A 20,622-nucleotide genomic window follows, 5' to 3' on the forward strand; every position below is an offset into this window, starting at 1 on the left:
CCAAGTTTCAGTAGTCGAACATTTTTGACTTTTGGATCTCTGAAATTTCCACGATTTCTTTTTCTCAGATTCCTAAGATTAATCTCAACCCTTTTTTTTCTAGCAAATGTTTTGACTTTCAAAACTCAGAAATGTGTTTTTTCTACAAAATTTCAACTCGTGGGGCGTGCTAACCCCCTGCGCCTCCAAACGCGTGGTGGCGTTTGGAGGCCTTAGTCCTCGACGCGGACGTTGCGGGTTCGACTCCCGGTCCCGACGACCTTTGCCGCATGTCTTCCCCCCTCTCCTCTCTGCCTACTGTTGAAAAAATACGAGCCACTAGCGCCGCAAAAACTCATCGGAGAAAAAAAAAATTTTCAACTCGCAAATTTTCAACTATTGAAATAGAAGAGTTTTTTTTATTATTATTTAGAAATTTCTGAGTTTTTTTTCTTGCCAATTTAAACTTTTCAAGCTCAGAAATGTCCGAAATGTGATCACGTTATGACAAAAAACGGAAACATTTTAAAAAGCTCTATTACCATTCTCTAAGCTTTCAAGTTTAGTGACTAAAATAAACTAAATAAAGTTCAGCGTGTTTATAAGCAGTTCTATTTGACTGTGATTTATGAGCGTGGAAACACTGCCAGCATTTTCTACGCCGTTCATTTTGACCCAAACAGTCAGTTTAATATTCAGGTCTGCTGCCAAAAGGAGAAAGTCAACATTTCGTTTCCCACGATCCCGTCTCCGTGGAATCACCTCAACTTCACGCTTTGATAAAACGACTCGACGTTTGTGCTTGCGTGGGAAACGGGAACGTCGTACAGAGAGCTAATTTCAGCTCGTTATCTGACTGAATTTACCGTAACAGACTCCGTCACGCAGAAAGTCATAATGAGCTGAAAACATGGAACTGCCTCAATTAATCTCCAACAGATCTGATAGAAAAGATCAGCAGAACCCGAGCTTTGGTTCTGGACTGTTGGGTCACTTTAGTTAGAACATGTTCCCACAGCAAATTAAACCAAACCTTTCAGTTTGTGCTTGAAGTAAATAATGTCATAATGTCAACTTCACTTTTGTAAATATACAAAGAAAAACCAACAGCAATAATTTGGCTTTTCATAAAGAAAAACATTGGGTGTTAATTTTTCAGTCATATTTTCACCATATTATTCATATATTTATAAATGTTAATGTTCTTAAATATCCAAACATTTATTTTCCAAACCCAAATATTTAGGCATCAGCTCAATTTAGCTAGAAGCTAAACGTTTGTTTACGAGCTAAATATTTAATTAGAAGCATAAATATGTAGTAAGACAAATATTTAGCTTTTAATGCTAAATATTTAGCGCGTAGCTACCAAGCTAAATATTTAGCTAGCGAGCCAAACATTTAACTTTCTTGCTGAATATTTAGCTAGCAACACACATATTTAGTTAGCAAGCTAAATATGTAGGTCTGGTTTGAAAATTAGATACTACTTTTGGAAAATAAAGATTTCATTTGGGACTAAATAGTTAAAATAAATATTTATTTGGGAACAAAATACTTAGTTTTTGCAATAGTTATAATTGTAGAAATGTAAAGAAAAGTGTTAATTTTTCAAAGTCACATTTTCAACATATATAATAACTGGTTTAGCTGCAGTAAAAACGTTTCATAACCGCTTAGAAATAAAACTGTTTTATTTCTAACAATATCTGTTAGATATATCTGAACTGTCAATATCTTGGCAGTTTTTCAGATACTTAAAACAAAAAAGTTTCAGCTGTTGTTCCCACAGCAATTTCAGAGACTTTAGAAGTTTTTTTCTTGCAAATAAGTTAAATTAATCTCAAAATTTCCAAATGTTTTGGTGTAAATGTACAATGGAACCAATATTCCATCATTTAAGACAAGTTAAAAGAATGTTAATTTTAAATACGTGTACCTAAACTATAAAGAACAGTAAAGTTTCTGGAAGTGAAAAAAGCAAAAGATGGCTATGAAAACCACATTTTTTTTCAATTTTATTTGGTCAATGATTAATACCATGGGAGATAGTTTTAAAAATGGAAACCTCATTTCAGTCAATACTTGCCTCAGAAGGAATAAATGTGAATAATGTTTATTAATAATAATAATAATAATATAATAATAATTCTGAATTGTGAGGAAAAGGACAGGACAAATGCACATAACGAGGCACCGATTTCCTCAGCTGGATCTGAACATTCCAACAAAAAACAAAACAAAAAAAGAGTAGAAATTACAAACAAATTTACTTCAGAGGCAGTCCAGCAACGTTTGAATGGAAGTTCTGTCCGTGTTTTTGTTTGGAAGGATTTAAAATAACATTTACAAGACGCCTAGCATTTCTTTCAACTCCTATTAAAAGCACACAGAGAAAGAGAGAGAAAAAAGAAAGAAGCAAAGAAAGGAACAAAAACTGGACTGCTTCTTCCCAATGCTTCCCGGTTTTTCCGTGATCCGTCTTTCCATTGTCCCACCAAATTAATACCCATTAATCAAAAACTGAAAGAAAAAAACAAAACAAGAAAGGGATTAATTTTGTTGTTTTTTTTTTTAAGTGAACTCTCTGGGCTCAATAAATGTGCGACATTGTAAAAAGGCGACGCCTTTGGATGAAGCTGTACAGATGCGTTCACTGTAGGCCACACAACCGATGATATGGCAAAGTCAACAGAAAGACGTCTTGCTCTTCCAGGCCTCGTCGTCGTTTGTTTTCTTTTTTCTTTTTGGAGCCGGAGCGAAGGGATATGGCCGGCGTACGCGACACCAGTCTACAAGATGAACTTCCCGAAGAAAAATCCGATGAAGATGGCTGCTATGACGACGAGGAGGGAGGGCAGGAAGGCGGCGCTGGTTTCTCGGCCGACGATGTTGGTCGAGTTTGATGTCATGTGGTCTGGGCGCGGCTGCATCTTTCTCATCCTCATTCCCTCGTCCTGCAAGAAGCAACAAAGCCTCAGCCATCAAGACGTTAGCAACCGCGATCTGATGCGTCGTAATGCTGCGAAGACGCTTCAGGTTGACACTTGATATTTTACTTGTGCCGCGCGTTGGGAAGTCCGTTGTTTTCCATCGCCTGTCTGTTTGTACAATGGCGGACGAAATTGAGAGAGAGACACCAAAAGCTTCTGTAATCAGAGCCTCAGGTGTCTTTGCTTAACATTTTGGGTTCAATTTTTATTTAATAAACAACTGCAACAGCTGATAACGGCTCGACGTGCATTGGAGCCTGTTGCCTTTTTTTCCCCCTCCCCCCAAGTAGATCTGAACAATGGAAGATGCAAATGAGAGAGCGGCACCAAAAGCTTCTGCAATCATAACAGAGGCTCCCCGGATATCTCTGCTTAACATTTTGTGTTAAATTTTTATTGAACAAACAACAGCTTGACGCATGTTGGAGTCTCTTGCCTTTTTTTCTTCTCCCAGTCACTTTAAACAATGGCGGACGAAATATTGAGTGTCTTGGTTTTATTTACTGAAATAAACAGGACGTCGGCATCTTTGAATTTACCAGATAATTCAGATGTGACGAGGGTCGCCATCAACGCCGTTTTCGTCTCAGGTCGTCATACCCTATCCGTATGACGACCTGCTAACCCGCATCAGTGCCTGCATCTCCTGACAACAACTACGTCACGAAGCAGAGTCTCTCTGATTGGTCAACACGTGTCAAACACTTGAAACGCTTCAACGCGTCCACATAGACTCTGGATGTAAACCAGACACTCAAATCGCGATCGGTCTGAACGCAGCATTAGAGCACCAGCAACCAACCAAACGTCAAAACACAATAATTAACTTTTATTAACTTATCTGTTGCAGCATCTAATTACATTGAAACTGAACACCATCCCTTTATTAATAGTTTACTACTACCATTACATCCTTAAAGCTGCGGGGCTTATTTGTTTAAACCGACCAGGTTGTAACAATATAGTATGACAGACAATCTGAAAACATTTGAGCTCCTCTGCCTTCTCCCAGCACTGACTAGAAACAACCAATCAGAGCCAGGAGGCGGGTCTTAGCGCTGTCAATCAACATCACGGACTGGCTGTTGAATGTGCTAACAGAGGAGAACCGACTTACAGTCATGATACAGGTCTTAAATTTGATCCAGAATGGCATTAAATGTTTTAAATGTGGGTTTGTGAAACCTGCAGAAACTCTGCCATTTAAAACCTGATGATGCAATAAAAAGGATTCCTGCTTTTTATTGTAGAAAATTACAAACTTTTCCAGATTGAATCCTCAGCCAGTTTTTAAAGCATACAGACTTCATCTCCAGCAGCCGGTTCTGTATGTTCTTAGCATAACGGACCCACCCAGTGACTAACTGTGGCGTGAACTTTTATTATTCTGCTTCTCAATGAGCTGGGACTTTATCTTTGTCTTGGTACGTGGCTAACCTTTATAAACAGGTTTTTAAAAGTCTTTTCAACATGTCTGACCTTCAGTTGCCTGTTTTCCTCGCTGAGCTTGTTTATGTCCGACTGCAGCCTCTTGCACTTCTCCAGCAGCTTCTTCACCTCCATGTCGTCTCCCACGGCAGCTGCAGCCGTTGGCTCGGACTTTAGGGAGTTTATCACTGGGGCCGCTCGCGTCACTTCCACGTCGTTCTGCCCCACAGAGGAGGAGGAAAAGCATGACTGAGGAGAAATCCAGCATGGCCAGACTCAACCCGTTAGATCCCACCGATACGCCAGAGAAAGGCGGCTTTGTCAAAGTTTCTCTTTGATTGAAAAAAAAAAAAAAAAAAAGAGTAACGATTGATGTGGTTTTGTTTGTTGGACGGCCAAGATGACAACATGGGCAAAGAAATAAAACAGGGCTACTGTGGAGTAGTGCTTAAACAATCCAACTAGTTATTGTAAATAAAACTGAAATCGGCTTTCAGATGTAAATCGACTACACATACAAATATGGCTGAAACAAGCAGAGGTGGAAGAGTACTTAAAAACATTACTGTAGCACTACTTCATAATAAAAGTACTCAAGTAAAAGTAAAAAGTATTTGGTAAAACGTTTACTCAGGTACTGATCAAATTAGCAATCATTTAATATTTGACAATTACATATTCAGACCAACCAAAATGTAAACATAAGTGGAAATTTTGGTATTTTAAATACCAAAATGAAAATAATTCATATAGGTACAAAAAATAAAATCAGACAAAATAAATGTTTCTTTCAACAAAAAACTTTAACAAAAACTGCAGGTGTGTGTCTGGAGAATCTTTGGTTAAAATATGTTTGTTTCTCATTCACTGGGTAAAACATCCAGAAATTTTACTCAAGTACGAGTGGAAATACTTCATAAAATCACTCAAATAAAGGTGAAAAGCACAGCGCAGTAAAAGTACTTCTAAAGGTAAATTTTTTCAGAATGTTACTCAGGTAAATGTAGTTGAGTAAATGTAACTAGTTACTACCCAACTCTGGCAACAATTAATCGATTAATTTAATGAAAATATTTTGAATATTCTACAGATTTTTTTATTTAACATCCTACACAATATTAGAAATGCAATAAAAAATGCAAGTAAACAAATTCAGTTTTTTAGAGAGGAAAATAAATATTTTATTGCCTAAAATGCAACAACATAACATTCCTTTAGTGAATCTGACTAAAGGAAGCCAAAACTGCGTCACGTTTGGCCAAAATATATTTAGACTAAAACATTTTTATCTTAAATGCAAAATTTTAATAAATTTAGTACATTTTACTTTTAATTATTGCTCTGAATTTAATTTTTTAAAACTTCTTTATAAACTGTATAGTCCAGTTAACGATTAATCAATTACTAAATTAGTTGACTATTACTTCAGTTATTGATTAATCGTTAAAGCAGCTTGCAAAAATATTCTGAGATATTACAGTATTAGTTTAGTTTATTAGGATTTATTACGACAGTAATACAAATATGCTTCGACTTTGATCCAGTTGTCTGCAACTTTTACGATCGAAAGAGTCCAATTTAAAACTTGTTTCAAATGTTAAATGACTCAAGAATATAAAAACATTCAAAGACTACTTGTATTTTTTCATATATATCTAATATTTTATCATTTTTAAGAAAAAAATAAAAAGCAAAGCCATTTTCTCTTTCTCTTTGTGAAAAGCTAGTAAAACACATCCAGTAGTTTTTGTTCCCGTTAAACTTTAAGATATAAAAGTGAATGAGTGTGTGCGACACACCTTTATGTGTTTCTGTTGGTCAGAAAAATGTGAATGAAAACAAAAGTTCTCAATCAAAAAATCTCTCACCACTTCGTTTTCAGAGGGCAACTCGAAGACGCATCTCAGCTTGGAATCCATGAGATCTTCGGGCTTTGCATCTTTCCACTGACGGATCAGAAACACGTCATTCATTAACTCAAACTGCATCCAGACAGATTTATTTTTCCCCTCCATCCACACACAAATAAACAAACAAACAAACGTAAATGTAATCTCAAACCTTGAAACCCAATAAAAACTCACAACATGCATCTTTTTATCTGCTAAACTGATGCAGCATTGGCCTTACTCTCCTAAATATGTAAACAGTAATGGCTCATATTTAAAAAGAAAGAATAAAAGCTAGTTTAGTTGTGTTGCGAAGCGTCTGCTGCCCCCTGGTGGACAAATGCGGGACATATCTAAACTAAAAATCTAGATTTTACCCAAGAAACTACTAAAAAATACATTTTACTTTTAATATTTTTTTTGTTTTTAAAGCAATCTAGAGAGCTGAACAATATAAGAAAAAATATTTGAATGCAATTCCCCACATAAACAATTTTTTTTAATTTATTGCTGAATATAAATGTACAAATGTATTGATCCTAGGTATAGATTTGACTTATTTCATGTAATTTGTTCAACATCACTTATGTAATTACATAAACCAGATTTTTAAAAAAACCCATAAAAACAATCAAACGTAACAATAATAGTAATATAAAGAGAAATAATGAGCCAAAATATGAAAATTTGAATCATAACATGTACAAAATAGTTTCTCTTTCAGCCAGAAAAACTATCTCTCTGTTTATTACCAAGTATGGTAAGCCATTTAATTCAAAATTAAATATTATTATTAAATACTCCACCAAATAAATAATTTCCCCATTAAATAAAACCAAATAAATATGATTTGGTTTTTTTGGGAAGCCTATTTTGTCATAGTTTTATTCATTTTTTTATTTAGTTCTGCATGATTGATATTAAAGTCTTAATAAAACTGGAACTAATTGACCAATATTTAAGAAAAAAAATCAATGCTGCCAATTTGTTTGGGCAAATTTCTGAATGTTTAATATTTTAGCAATTTCTTTCACTATGTTTGAGATACGTTTTGTTACATGTGTTCAATAAATTTAGGAATAAAGTCGCTCCAACTAAGGAAACTCTGGCCCTTCATTTGAAAATGAGAAATACAGAACCTGAAATAAAAACACAGAAAATAAAAGTCCTTGAAATAATTAAAATATCTTTAGAAAATAAAACAAGATGATAAAATAAACACTGAAATGAATAAATACAACAAAAGTAGCCTACCCATATTCAAATTTTCTTTACATTTTATTTAATTTAATGGGAACATTTAATTATTTGATGCAGCATTTATTTATTATTGATTAATATTAGTATTTATTTAGATTATTTTGAATTAATTAACTCATTAAAAATTTGATTTAAGCCTAGATTTAATATGTTAAATGTAAGAGTTGGTGGAAATGTGTTCAAAAGAACCCATTCATACATTGAATTTTAACAACAATAAACAGTAAAAATTTGCTCCAAAGTCAAAGGATACAACTTTAAATTCCAACTCTGATCCAATAATCAGAATTATATTTGATATTTAAACACATTGGAAACATTTAGCTGAAAATGAAATTAAAAAACTAATAAATACTTACCACGGTGTCATTGTCAGAAACATTTGATGGGATGAAAATCGTCTGAACCATAAATTTGTGTTTACTTTTTTCATTGGGATCGTAGTCAAAGGGTTGTAGCATAACTGAAAAAAAGAGATTTTATTGTATAAATAGATTTTAAAAAAACTAATAACTACAAAAATAAAAGAATATTAAATATAAACTTGAAAACACTGAGCGAATGCTTCAAACTAAGGAACAATCGGAGAAGCTAAAAACAGAAGCTGTCGCTTGATGAGCTCTGGATTGGACGTATTTAAAGACAAATCCTGAATTTAATTTTAAATGCAAAATTTATATACGTTTTGTACAGTTTTAGATTAATTACTACGTTGAATATATTGTTGTTGGAGCACATTACTTTTTAGTTGCATACTCCAATTAAGGATTAATTGATTACTAAATTAGTTGACAGTTATTTTACTAATTGATTAATCACAATTAATTGAATTAGTCGTGATTAATCTGTTCAGTACTTCAATAATTTCCTTGTGTTTTGAGTTTTCCTCCCATTTAAATTAATTTCTACCTTCGCCACATGCTTGCTCAGGATGAAAAATTGCAATAAATGATTTACTGTCATCAGTAAATCAGGAAGGAAGCTCAGTCCAAGGAAGCTCAGTCATCAACAGTCATCAACAGTCATCAACTGAGCTTCCTTGGATAACTTTTGGGCTTAAATGCTAAATTAAACTGAACTATACTATGGCTTCAATTGAATCTATACAATATACACTGAATGGACAAGAATACACATTTGTTTATTTAATTTATCCAAAAATAAGGGATAAGTAGTATTGTAGTATTCTAGTAAACAAAATGTCATCAAGGTTGGGTACAACGACTGGACTGAACAAGAGTAAACCAGAAGTTTTTGGAAGGAAAACACACAAAAATCATTTTTCAATGGCAGAAATATATTTTAGTTTCTTACCAGAGATGTTGACAGCTGCACCTGGGTCGATGACGCCGCTGTTTGGCCGTACGCAGTACCTGCGAGGCGCCGTCGTCTTCACTTTGAAACATACTCGTCTATCAGATGGGTTCTTCAGTTTGAGGTTAGCGGTGACTACATCTGTGAACGGACCTGATACACACAGAACAACACACACACACACACACACACAGGTTCTAGTTCTGTATTCAATGCAACACACACCCGACAAAAGCAATCTGCACATACGTTAAATTGCAAAACATGTATAACGTTCTACAAAGTCAATGCAAATCATTCACTTTATTTCAAGATCGTAACTGACACAAATAAAGGCCTGGAGTGTTTGGTTTCGAGGTTCAAAAGAGACTTTAAAAAGATGAACAGAAAAATAGAAAAAAGCAACTCAATCAGACAGACACGGTCAGAAGGCCTTATTGAATAGCCGGCTTGTTAAGTTGAAGCTAGACTGCAGCGTCTAGCATTAGAGTTGATTAAATACATAAAAAGAAAGAGAACTAGAAAGCTTGAAACTAAATAAAGAAAAAGACAATTGTTTGTTTAATGCTGGTAATATTAAATGAGGCTCAAATCACACAAAAACATGATGCAGAAACACCAAAGTTTTTCCACATTTTTAAAAAGTTCTAACCACAAACTAATTGATTTATTGGACACACACACACACACACACACACATATATATATATATATATATATATATATATATATATATATATATATATATATATTGCGATATACATATGATCAATATCAGTAGATTCAGCATTCTGGGAAATGTAGGCAAAGGAAACACTGACTCAACTGACTAACTCGCTCTTTGGTTACCTAGCAACTCACTCATTCTTTGGTTACCTAGCAACAACCTGTTGAGTAACTTGAACAGTTTCAGGTTTCACCACTGTGCCTCATAACTACTTAAAAATAAACACCATAGAGTGAAACTGTGGGTAAAACAGGAAAAGTCACATCACCAGTTTGGCGATATTTAAAACAAAAAACAAATCAATAATTATTGATGACTGGTATGAAAAGCTTACATTGTGACACATTTTTCAGCCATGTTCTCCAGCCCTAATTGTAACTTTATATGACAGACCAATTTAAAGTGGTTTAAAAATATGAAATACGAGGAAAATACAATGGTTTTCCAAACTTTTACAAATTTAAATGTGAAATGTTTTACATGTATTTGTATTCAAACCCTCCGTGCCTTCATGAATTAAATTGAAGCGAGAGACGCAATGAAATATGTTTGAATGGCCCAAAGATTCGATTGAGATTCTGTGGAAAGACTTGGAAAAATAAAACACTTTGCAGAACATGAGTCAGGGTTCATTCACACCGACCATGTTTAATCCATTTTAATCTAGCTCTGGTTCGCTTGTCTAGAAAGTCCAGTTCGTTTGGAGAGGTGTGAATGCACAACCGAACCAAAAAAGCAAACTCTGGTCCTCCTAAAAGCCTTTGATTGATCAAAGGCATATGTGAATGCAAACCGACCGGACACCACTTCAGAAACATGAAGCGAACTTTAGCGCAGGGCATTCTGGGTACATGGAAACAAAACAAACGCGTGTATCTGGCGCTAGTGGGACAAATGGTTTGTGGTTCACAAAAAAAAAAAAAATCATATAATCGTTGAAATCTATAGCTTCTTCATTTTTGTTTGCATTTCGTGAAGGAGGAAGTTCCCCTGAGTGTCTTCTTCAGAGGTTTTGTGTTGCTTTACTGAGTAGTTACCGGTGCAGCGCCACCACAGGTGAGGAGGGGAACAGGTTTTGCAATTAGTTTGGTTAATTTGACACCAAACCATCTGAAAATATAACAAATGTTGCAACTTTAGTTCCCAATAGAACCAAGTCTACAGGACTAACAGGTGTGAAAATGTCTTTGTTTCAACTCTTTTGGAAAATAAATTGCAGACATTTCAAATTTGATAGTTGGTGCAGACATGCCTCAAATAGATGCCAAACTTTTTTTGATTTCATTCTTTAGTCAACATCCACATTTATGCAGTATTTTGTGTAACATATAAAATCTGTCCTGTATACACTTTTTAATCAAGCAGGTTATAGGTTGAGCACAGATTGATAAACAGCGACGACTTCCTGCAGATGAGATCCAACAAACCACCTGAATCAATTACTGTCAGCCCCCTCCCAGAAAAATAATTTCATATTGACGTCCCATGATGATATTGGAAACGAGAGTCCTTCCCCCCGTCGGGTCTTTTATCAGGGGATGCGTCGTTATGCAACAGATCTCCATCTTGTGACAGCGCTGGCTTCAAATTAGAGCTTTAACCAGGGTCAGAACAAGCTGCTTTCATCATCAATACCATGTCAAAAACACAAGTGGTCGCCAAGTCAGGGGTACAACAAACTCAATCTGTGCCAATTAGCCTGGGAGACTGCACAGAAAGCACGTCTTATGACAGCATGGTAACTGGGTTGGGGGAAAGCCTTTGATTTTACATCCTGAAATATTTTCAAATCACCCAAATCTTGTTTGGAATTGAAAAATATGGGTTTATGTGGAGGGCAAAGGTTTGGATACAGCAATGAAAGTTATCTACAGGCAAATTGTGCAGGTTGCAGCCCTTACTTTAATTGACCATTTACTTCTCAGCCCAGGTTTCAGCGCTAACAAATGGAACCGAGTCTTCAGGAACCAGATTAATCTGGGAGTTATGAGCGGTCGTCAGTATGTGAGAATCCATACTGTTCTCATCTCACACCTGGTAATATTTTGACTGCAGAGAACAAGATGTTGCTCTTAAATAACTTTGGTTAAAAGAATTAATAAGTTCTAAAACAGCTTTATTTAATTTTCCAGAAGACTTACATTTCCACTTTCTGACAATCTGGAGCTAGGAGCTACAGCAAATAAGTATGTGATGAGAAGAAACTTGAGAAAATGAGACCTAAGTCCAATTTCTTTGCCTAAATATGACCCATATCAGATTTTTTATGGCAGTCTGAGCGACCCAATTTCAATCTTTTCACCCAAAAACAAAATAAAATTGAGCCACTTCTACATCTGGTGCTAAATCAGATACGGCTCTGCTTGTTTTCAAAGCGTCTGAATGTCGGATTTTATCAACGTTTACGTCACTAATGTGAGACATGAAAAAGCAAGGGGTAAACAATAGCTGAAAAATAAAATTATGAACTTATAAAGAAGTCTTTACCACTGAAAGGCACCACATCACAGTCCAATAAAATGTTTATTCCATAATCTCAGAAACAATTAATTCTGTCTCTCATCAAATCAAATTTAGCTACCAACTCAAGATTGTTTTAGTAATCAATTATTCTGACAATTAATTGGCACCTTCTGCTGATTTTTCATTTATCTTCTTAAGCCTTTTTATACGTTAGAAATATAATAAAATATGCAAATAAAACAATTAAATTATCTTTTTAAACAAAACATTTTGTTTCCTAAAATGCAATTACAGGATGAACACTACACTGCATCAGCTTATCAATAGTGTAGCGCTGATCTGGTGATTATTTCTTTTATTAGCCGATTAATCAGATAGCAAAAGACGATTAATATGATTTGTTTTGTTTTTTTGTAAAGTTGGAACCAACTGAGGAGCTCTGGGCTGAACATTTTTACAGATTAAGTTTTTTTTTATCTTAAATGTAAAACGTAATTTTTTTTACAGTTTTATCTTGGCGTGTTCTTTCAACTTTTTTTTTCTTTTTTGAGTCTCTATACTCCAGTTACAAATTAACTGACCATTAAGTTAGTTGTTTATTTCCATTAATTAGTCTTTTTGCTACAAAATTAATAATTTCAGCTCTAGTACCAAGATTAATGTCAATTTTGGATTAAAATAACTCGCCATGTTAAAAGATTTCATTCATTTTAATCCATATTATGTGGAGTACTATAAATAAAATCTTAAAAATACCAAAGGAATGCTCTTTAAAGAAACAAAAACAAATAAAAGCTATAATCAAATACTCTATTGTTAAGCAAACTCCACTGTTACACATAAAGGAGGAGTGAATGAAGCTAAGAGAGATAAGCAGCGCTGCATGACTGCCTGACTCCACCTAGCTAAACGCAGTTACACTCATGACTGGGGAATTGTTTCAGACAGGTGCAGCATAAAAAACATTCCTTTAAACTTGAAAAACCTCAAAACAGACGTGTTGTTCAGTTCGTCCTTCCACAGCTTTAGTATGTGCAGCTGCAGCTATCTTTATAAATAAGAGTAACTTCCTTAAAGTCAATCTATCTCATCTTGTTGTTGTGAAGCCATAAATTCAGTCTTAGTGATTGTTGGTGAACGCACAGGTGAAACATTTTAATGGAAAACTACTGATATCGTTAATCGCTGTCAGCTGACGAGTAACTGAACTTTAACTGTTGGAACGAGGAGAGTCGCTAATTTTATTACTGTCATATGGGAAAGGGCAAGATATTGGTCCAAATTAAGAAAAACAAACAAAGACAAAGAACGTGTTTTATGACCCGAGAATAACAGAGATAATCATCTTCAAGGAAGACATAAAAATAAAAATCCAGACTTGAAGAGCGTTTCCACTCCAGGAAACTTTTCCAGGAACCTTGACGGGTTTCTGCATATCTTTTAAAACCTCGTTTCCACTGCGTTTGCCAGTGTAAAAACAGATTATCCAGGTCAAAACAGATTAACCAGGTGAAAAAGTTACTGTGAACTTTGTGAAAGACACTTCTGATCATTTAATATTTCCAGTATTATGCCTCTGTTATAGTGATGGGCATAATTTATAATGAAAAATTATTTAAGATTTTGATTTATTCTTACATAGACCTGTCGAAATAAGCAATAAGTCAATTAATAGCATGATAAATTAAAACCAGCTCAATAATTTCCATAGGATTGATTTATAATTTTTCTCTTTTCTCCATCTTTCTACCAAAAATTGGATGGTAAAAGTCTTCAGTTTGGTGTTTTTGTCTCAACAGGCCCTTTTTTGGAAGGATAATTTTGTTTGAGATTTCATAATTAATCATTTTTCTGTTGTTTTGTTTAATTTGGGTATTTAAAATGTCTTCCAGTTCTAGTAAAAAATGCTCATTAGAATTTAAAGTTTATTCAGCTTTCAGAATGTGTTTTTGAATTATTTTGCCATTATATTATTTTTAAATGGTCTCAAACAATATTATCGTTTATCGCACTAAACTTTGGAGCAATTTATCGTCTAGCAAAATGTGTCACTTTTGTTACAAGAAATTCCAATTAATGATGTTGAAAAACTGCCATATTGTTAGGATTATTTTTACTATTTTTCTCAATCGTAAATGTGTATCAATAAATAATAATTCAATTAAAAATCTGATATTGTGTGCGCCTTTATTTATAGTTTTTGTTTAACATATTTGATTCTATGACAATATTTAAATTTCCCACACTCTTTGAAAGCGGCGTGATGTCAATAATGTGCAGGCGGTTCTGAAATTCTGCTAAGCTATCGCTACAAGTCTGAAGTAGTCATCTGTGTGGAAGTGGAGACTTTAGGTGACAGGTGGGAGCTGAATCATAGGATTTACATCTATTTCCATGGTAATGGCTTTCCTTAACACGTGTCTGTATCTCTAGAAGTTAAGTCATCAACAAAATACTTGTCCTTTCCAGCAGCGTTTATATGGTAAAACCAGCTGACCAAACGTGCTGGAGTTCCGCTTAAGATTTTAAGCGGTTGCTAGGTGACTGGCGGAACTCGGCTGGGGTTGCTAGGTGAAGGGCGGAACTCGGCTGGGGTTGCTAGGTAACGACACGGAGCCTGTTGGTTCTAACTTATCAGGAGGCTTTTGAAATGGCTCACTTTCCAGACATCGAAAAAATCGTTAGCTTATTGCCAGAAAATGATTGGATGTATTTTTGTTCTTAAGCTTTTAGAAGAAATACACAACCCAAACGGAAGTATAAAAACATGGAAAAAGTGAATTTTGAATAATAAGTTCCTCTTTAAAGTCAGTTCCTAATCCATTGGATGGAAGCTTGTACAAAGATCCATTAAGTAGAATTAAGACTAAAAGAACAGTCGCTGTGTTTTATACACTGTAAGCATAAAATAAACTACCGTAGTTCTGAAAGATGCCACCTCTTCCTCAAACCACTGCCAGCTCCATCTTTTCCCATCTCTCTGCAAGTACGCTGGGCTTAGGGTCCCCAGGCCCGTCCTAGTCTAAAAATACCAGTCAAGGAGAGGAGGGCTGCCCTGGTTGCTTTGCTGGAGGAATCCCAAGAGAGCCTCCAAAAACAGTCCAGGTCTCACATACACACAGACCAATTTAGCTCGGCCTCTGTAACAGCAGCAGAAGAAGAAGAAGACGACATGGATAGTTTCTAATGCTGCTCCTCAACGTCCGACAGGAATCGTTTCATTTTCATCCATGCTACCCAAATAAAGAAAAAAAAAAGGAACTCCAGATGATGTTTTGTTTTCAATTTACTGTTTGAATTTGAATTAGATTACGGCAGCTAAATAATTTAATTGGAGTTGGTTCATAGTCGGGTTACACAATGCCAGAAGAGATGCTTCTGGCATCCACTAAATCATCCACAACATTTGACTCACACACAGTGAGGATGCGCCAATGCACCATAGAAGAAGATTATAACTTCTTCCACTCTGGTGGAACATGCAGATTACATTTCTCCCACTCATTAATCCATTAAGAGCAACTTTAAAGACCCAAACTTCTGCTTTTTAGCCCTACTTCCTTACATGCAAGATAGTTTGACAGGATGGTATTTAAAAGAAATTAAAAAAAAGCATACAAATTTCTATGTCATGCCAATGCAATTTAGGCCTTCATCCATTTAAATTTACAGTGAAAGGTTGATCTGATGAGAAAAATAAAACCCTGTGACCGATCAGTTATCAGAATAAGTTGAATTAAAGCTGGATTTCTTAAACAGGGTGAAATATGGCGGTCCTTTATGAGATTATGCTCTATGTTTCCGTCACCTGGCTAATTCTCAATATAAGGTTCAGCTGAGGCACAAACCTTCGTTTATGGTATTAGGGTTTAACTCTTTGTTGCCTTCTGAAAGCCAAACAGACCCAGACTGACGGCGTTTAAAACCAAAAGCCACAGAAACACTTATGACTATTTTAGAGTTTTGGGAAAAGGAAAGCTTCATCGCTTCAAGAGAAGCAGCTAAATTTAGTCATTAGACAACAAAATATTTAAAAAACAAAACAAGGCAGTCTAGTTGCTATCCAGTTGGAACCAGTGTGCCTAAATTAGCATTGGAAAAGCTTTCATCTCTTTTTAATTTTTTATTTAGCAACATTTTGGGTAACCAGATAACCAAACTGCAAAAACAGAAACAGAAAAAACAAGATGTTTTACAGTTAGGGCTGAGTCAATTATTCGCGATTAATCGATTATTGAAATAATTGTTAACTAATTTAGGAATCAATTACTTGTTAACAGGAGTATAAAGACTAAAAAAAGCCTATTTGATGAAACAACAACATATTCAGAACTGTAATTAAGCCAAAACTGTACATTTTGTATGTAAGATTTAAAAAATGTTTTATTTTTAAACAAAAGATTAAAACAATCATGATTACAAGTAGGCCTGTCATAATAATGTTTGATAAATTGTCCCAGTAATTATTGTGATAAGCAACAATATTGTTGTTTCCAAACCATTTAAGTAAAATATTCACTATAGCATAGTAATGCAAGTTTTCTCTCCCCAAGACCAATGAACTGTAATTGTGTAAATAATGCCATTTTAAATAACCAAAATAAAAACAAAAACAAAACTGAAATTAAAACCACACACAACCGAAAATATAAATAAAATGAATTATGAAGTCTCTAAACAAACTTGCCCTTTGAAAAATAATTGAAATCATAACCTTCATTTTGATTTGCCATCTGATTAACTAATTAATTGCTTATTCAATTAATCAAATTTTATTTGTATAGCACATTTCAACAACAAGGCAGTTCAAAGTGTTTTACACACAAATATAACCAAGTTCATTTTTTTAAAAAACTATAATACTGTGAAAACGTTAGACTGGAAACTCATTGTGTCAGCTCCTAATAAGCTAATTAACAACAAAGGAAATGTTCCCCGAGTCTCTAAATGATCTTTCAGTCTCAATCATAGGAAAGACTGCTGACTGAACAAATGTCCAGAAGAAAACATTGAGTGGAAGGAAAAAGTTTGGTAGGAAAAGATTCAAGAAAAGGCAGCAAAACATCCATTCACGAACTTATGGGAGTTTCACAGGCAGTGAACTGAAGCTGGAGTCAAAACGTGGAGATCAGACTAGACATTCAGTTCAATTTCAAAAATACTTTATTTATTCTAAAGGGAAATTAATGCTCTTCAAAGTTACAAATGGGCTACAAATGTCGCTGGGTCCTGCTCGTGTTTAAGAATCATCAATCGGTTCAGATCTAATGTGTTTTCACACTTGGTAATCCGGTAGAAAATTGCAACATTTGTTACATTTTCATTACATTTACATTTTAGGGCAACAGTATCAACTATGTTTTACATAACATCTCCTCAGCTTCACATATCCCCAACTGACTTATAAACACCTGCACTTCTTAGCAAAGCTAAGATCCTAATGTTTTTGCAAAAAGATGGTGCATTTTCTGTACATTTGTTGTGCAGTATGTAATCTCTCCAAACAATGACATAATTTGTTGTCATGGTGACGTCAGAAACAGCAACGTAAATAAGCTAAACAATCTGATAAAGAAATTGGTTCTGAAACCAAAGAAGGATTCTTCAAAAAAAATAATAATCGTGGAAATTACGAACAATTGAAACCGCTTTACAACAACAATGTCTCTTCAATCAGAGGCTTTTTCAGACTTACTGTAATACAGACCGCTACAGGAATTCCTTCCTGTCCACAACAACGTTTTGAAGAACCTTGACTAACATGATTTACAATAATATTTATTTTCCCTCTGGTATTTAATAAACCATAGTTTCATTGAATTTTAGCAGTAGCTGATTCAAGAAGCCACATCAAGTATTAAAAAACTGAATAAGAGTTTCACAAATCCCCCAAAAATATTTTTATGAATACTTGTTCCGACTAAAATTACCCAGTTAAGGTTTGATCAGTGTAGATATTTTATATCGTGAGATGAAATCTATTAAAATATGCCCCTAAAACAGTGAAATAGTCCTTTACTTTAGTGCTAACTTCACCGTATAGTAATGCTAGCAGGCTAAGCTAACTATGGCTAGCTGACACATCACTGAACCTTATCACAGTCAGGAAAGCAATCACTGGCAACCCAATTGGTGGATGGTTTTATAACCCATTGAGTGGGTTCTGGTAACAATGTCTCCGTTAAACACATTTACAATGAGCTGTTATAAGCTAAAGGTTTAGGAGAAACGATCTAATATTAGCCCAGCGCCACTAAAACGGTATAATGTTGCAGTCAGCTAAGTTTGTCATTCAACTGTCAGCCACTTTATCAGCTGAACATGGAGATATTTCTCCGTTTAGTGTCTTAGTCTAAACGACATGTGTTGCTAATAAAGTTTATGTTGATCCTCGTCACCTCCTGTTGGATAATTGTAAGGCTAACATTGGGTGATACCTGCATAGTAACAGAAACCGAATGTACACCAGCAAACGTACAACGCAATGTCTTCATTTTAATTCCGTTTTTTAAACTCTGACATCCGATACACAATAGTTCCTTCAAAGCGTTACTACTTTGTTGATGGTTTATTTCCAGCGACGTGGTTATCAGTGGAGGCCCGTTTAAGTGCACGCTACGGCGGTTAGCCACGTCACTAGAGTCCGAGGCTGTGAAGGCCCGTCGTTTTTTCCTTAGCTAACTTAAAATGGCGGTGAATGCTCGCTAGCCTGCTAAGCAGCGTAAAACAAATCATTCCAGGGTGTAATAAAAAAACAACAACACACACACACAAGACACTTTACATGTCAAGACATATTAAATATCCTACCTTTAAATCTGAGGTCGGAGGGAGGGTCGAGGATCAGGACCTGGTCCAACTTGGACATTTTAGCTGAGGGGGGATGCACTTAGTTGTCGGTATCGTGGAGTGACAAGTGGAAATCCTGGATGCCTTGCCACGGAGTGAGTCAAACACTGGCGGAGTTTTAGCGGCGGAGCAGCATGTGGGTAGAAATACTTGAAGACGCTGGGAGCTCAGCCCTGCGCCGCGTCCTCGTGGCTCGGTAACTGATGAGATTACGCTACATTAAACTCGTTATACACTAAAATACTTAGAACAGCTGATAAAAACTGCTCAAATACCCCGATGTGACTCTCATAAGATTAAATGCGCCTCACTTGGTCTGTTTGTGGTTTACGTTGCTTGTGAGGAAAGGAAAGACCTGGAATCGATTTTGGAAAAATAAGTTGCAAAGCATGTAGGGTAGTAATTAGATAGTAATTAGATATATTGGTGTAACATGAGGCGTTTTTTTTTTCATTTTTGTTTCAAGTCATGACCTCTGATAACAAAATCAGATTTTATTGGAACATTTTACCATTGCATCTCATTCTCGTATCATAAAATAAATGCTCAAAATAGATTAAATTCCACTACTTTGCCAGTAAACAGTCATATTGATTAACTAAAAATATGAAAACTTTATTTATTTCAGTAACTCAATTCAGTTAAACATTATATATATTAATTACACACAGACTCCGGTTTTTGAGCATTTATGTCTATTAACTATATTGATTTTCTAATTACAACTAATAAAAACATAAAACCTGAAATTAAATTGATTTAATTAACACATTTTCTTGATCTAGCAAATCATGAACATTATGGAAAAGCCTGACCATCTTGTTCATGAGGCTATTTTACAAGTAAAATGTGATATTAAATAAATAAAATTATGAAAAATGAATTTGTTTCAGTAACTCAATTCCTCAAAACCAATTACATAGATGACTTACATAAAGACTATCTATCTATTTCTATTAACTATTTCTAATTACAGCTAATAATGACATACAAACATGACATTAAATTGATTTAATAAGTCAATTTTTTTATTTATTAAATAAAAAAAATTAGGATAAAATTATGACTTTTAAATTAAAATCTACTATGAAAAACGTAACACAGAGTGATTATCTTTTCCTATTGGTCTGGTTTCCTTCTGTTGTCATTGGGCTTTCTCCCATTGACTTGGATTTCTCCAGTAGAATTTCAAACAGGCCAATCAGTGAACAGAAGTTGTGAGCGATGATGTAGATTTAGAATCGTAATCTGTCTGGAGTTTTAGCAATGGCAGAGAGGAAGTGAACAAAGTCGTACAATCGGTGTTGGCTAAATATTGACTAAACATTAACAGCCATCTTGTTCAGGTTGACATTTCTGTCCTTGCAGTGGACGATGGTAGTTTACAGAGCAGGCAATTTGCAGTAAGCTACATAGAGTTGAATTGGTGAATTATGTATGTCACTGGGATATGTTAGCATAACAGCTAATATTTTCATATTAGGAGAGAAAAGATAGGGGAACAAAAGCTGTAAATTTACACCAAAAAATCTCTGAAATTTTCTCTGAAAACAATTTCATGCCAAAGAAAATTTCTGAGTATGAAAAGTTGAAAATATGCTAGGAAAATTTCACATTTTGAGAACGATCTCAGAAATTAAAAAAATATATACACTGTGTTCCTTATTATTATGCAAATTGGATTTAAGTGTCATAAAGATTATATTTTTTGTTGTGCTAT

General features: G+C 34.8%; 1 protein-coding gene across 1 annotated transcript; it reads right to left on the minus strand.

Moving 5' to 3' along the window:
- Nucleotides 1–1,971: 1,971 nt before the first annotated feature.
- Nucleotides 1,972–19,199, minus strand: vapa (VAMP associated protein A). The gene is made up of 6 exons (XM_005801965.3): nt 18,864–19,199; nt 8,864–9,016; nt 7,909–8,012; nt 6,269–6,346; nt 4,452–4,619; nt 1,972–2,936 (listed from the first exon to the last, which is right to left on the minus strand). The coding sequence occupies exons 1-6, from the start codon at nt 18,919–18,921 to the stop codon at nt 2,772–2,774; spliced, it is 726 nt and encodes a 241-aa protein (XP_005802022.1). The 5' UTR covers nt 18,922–19,199; the 3' UTR covers nt 1,972–2,771.
- Between the last annotated feature and the right edge of the window lie 1,423 nt (nt 19,200–20,622).

This window comes from Xiphophorus maculatus, chromosome 6 (genome assembly GCF_002775205.1).
Source record: "Xiphophorus maculatus strain JP 163 A chromosome 6, X_maculatus-5.0-male, whole genome shotgun sequence".
Taxonomy (NCBI): domain Eukaryota; kingdom Metazoa; phylum Chordata; class Actinopteri; order Cyprinodontiformes; family Poeciliidae; genus Xiphophorus; species Xiphophorus maculatus.

Excerpts from the sequence above, each read along its gene's own strand:
- vapa (XM_005801965.3), bottom strand. The coding sequence starts at position 18,921 with ATGTCCAAGTTGGACCAGGTCCTGATCCTCGACCCTCCCTCCGACCTC. Across the intron at positions 4,620-6,268 it reads TGCCCTCTGAAAACGAAGTG|AACGACGTGGAAGTGACGCG; the intron begins GTGAGAGATTTT and ends TCTGTGGGGCAG. Across the intron at positions 2,937-4,451 it reads AGGAAAACAGGCAACTGAAG|GACGAGGGAATGAGGATGAG; the intron begins GTCAGACATGTT and ends TGCTTCTTGCAG.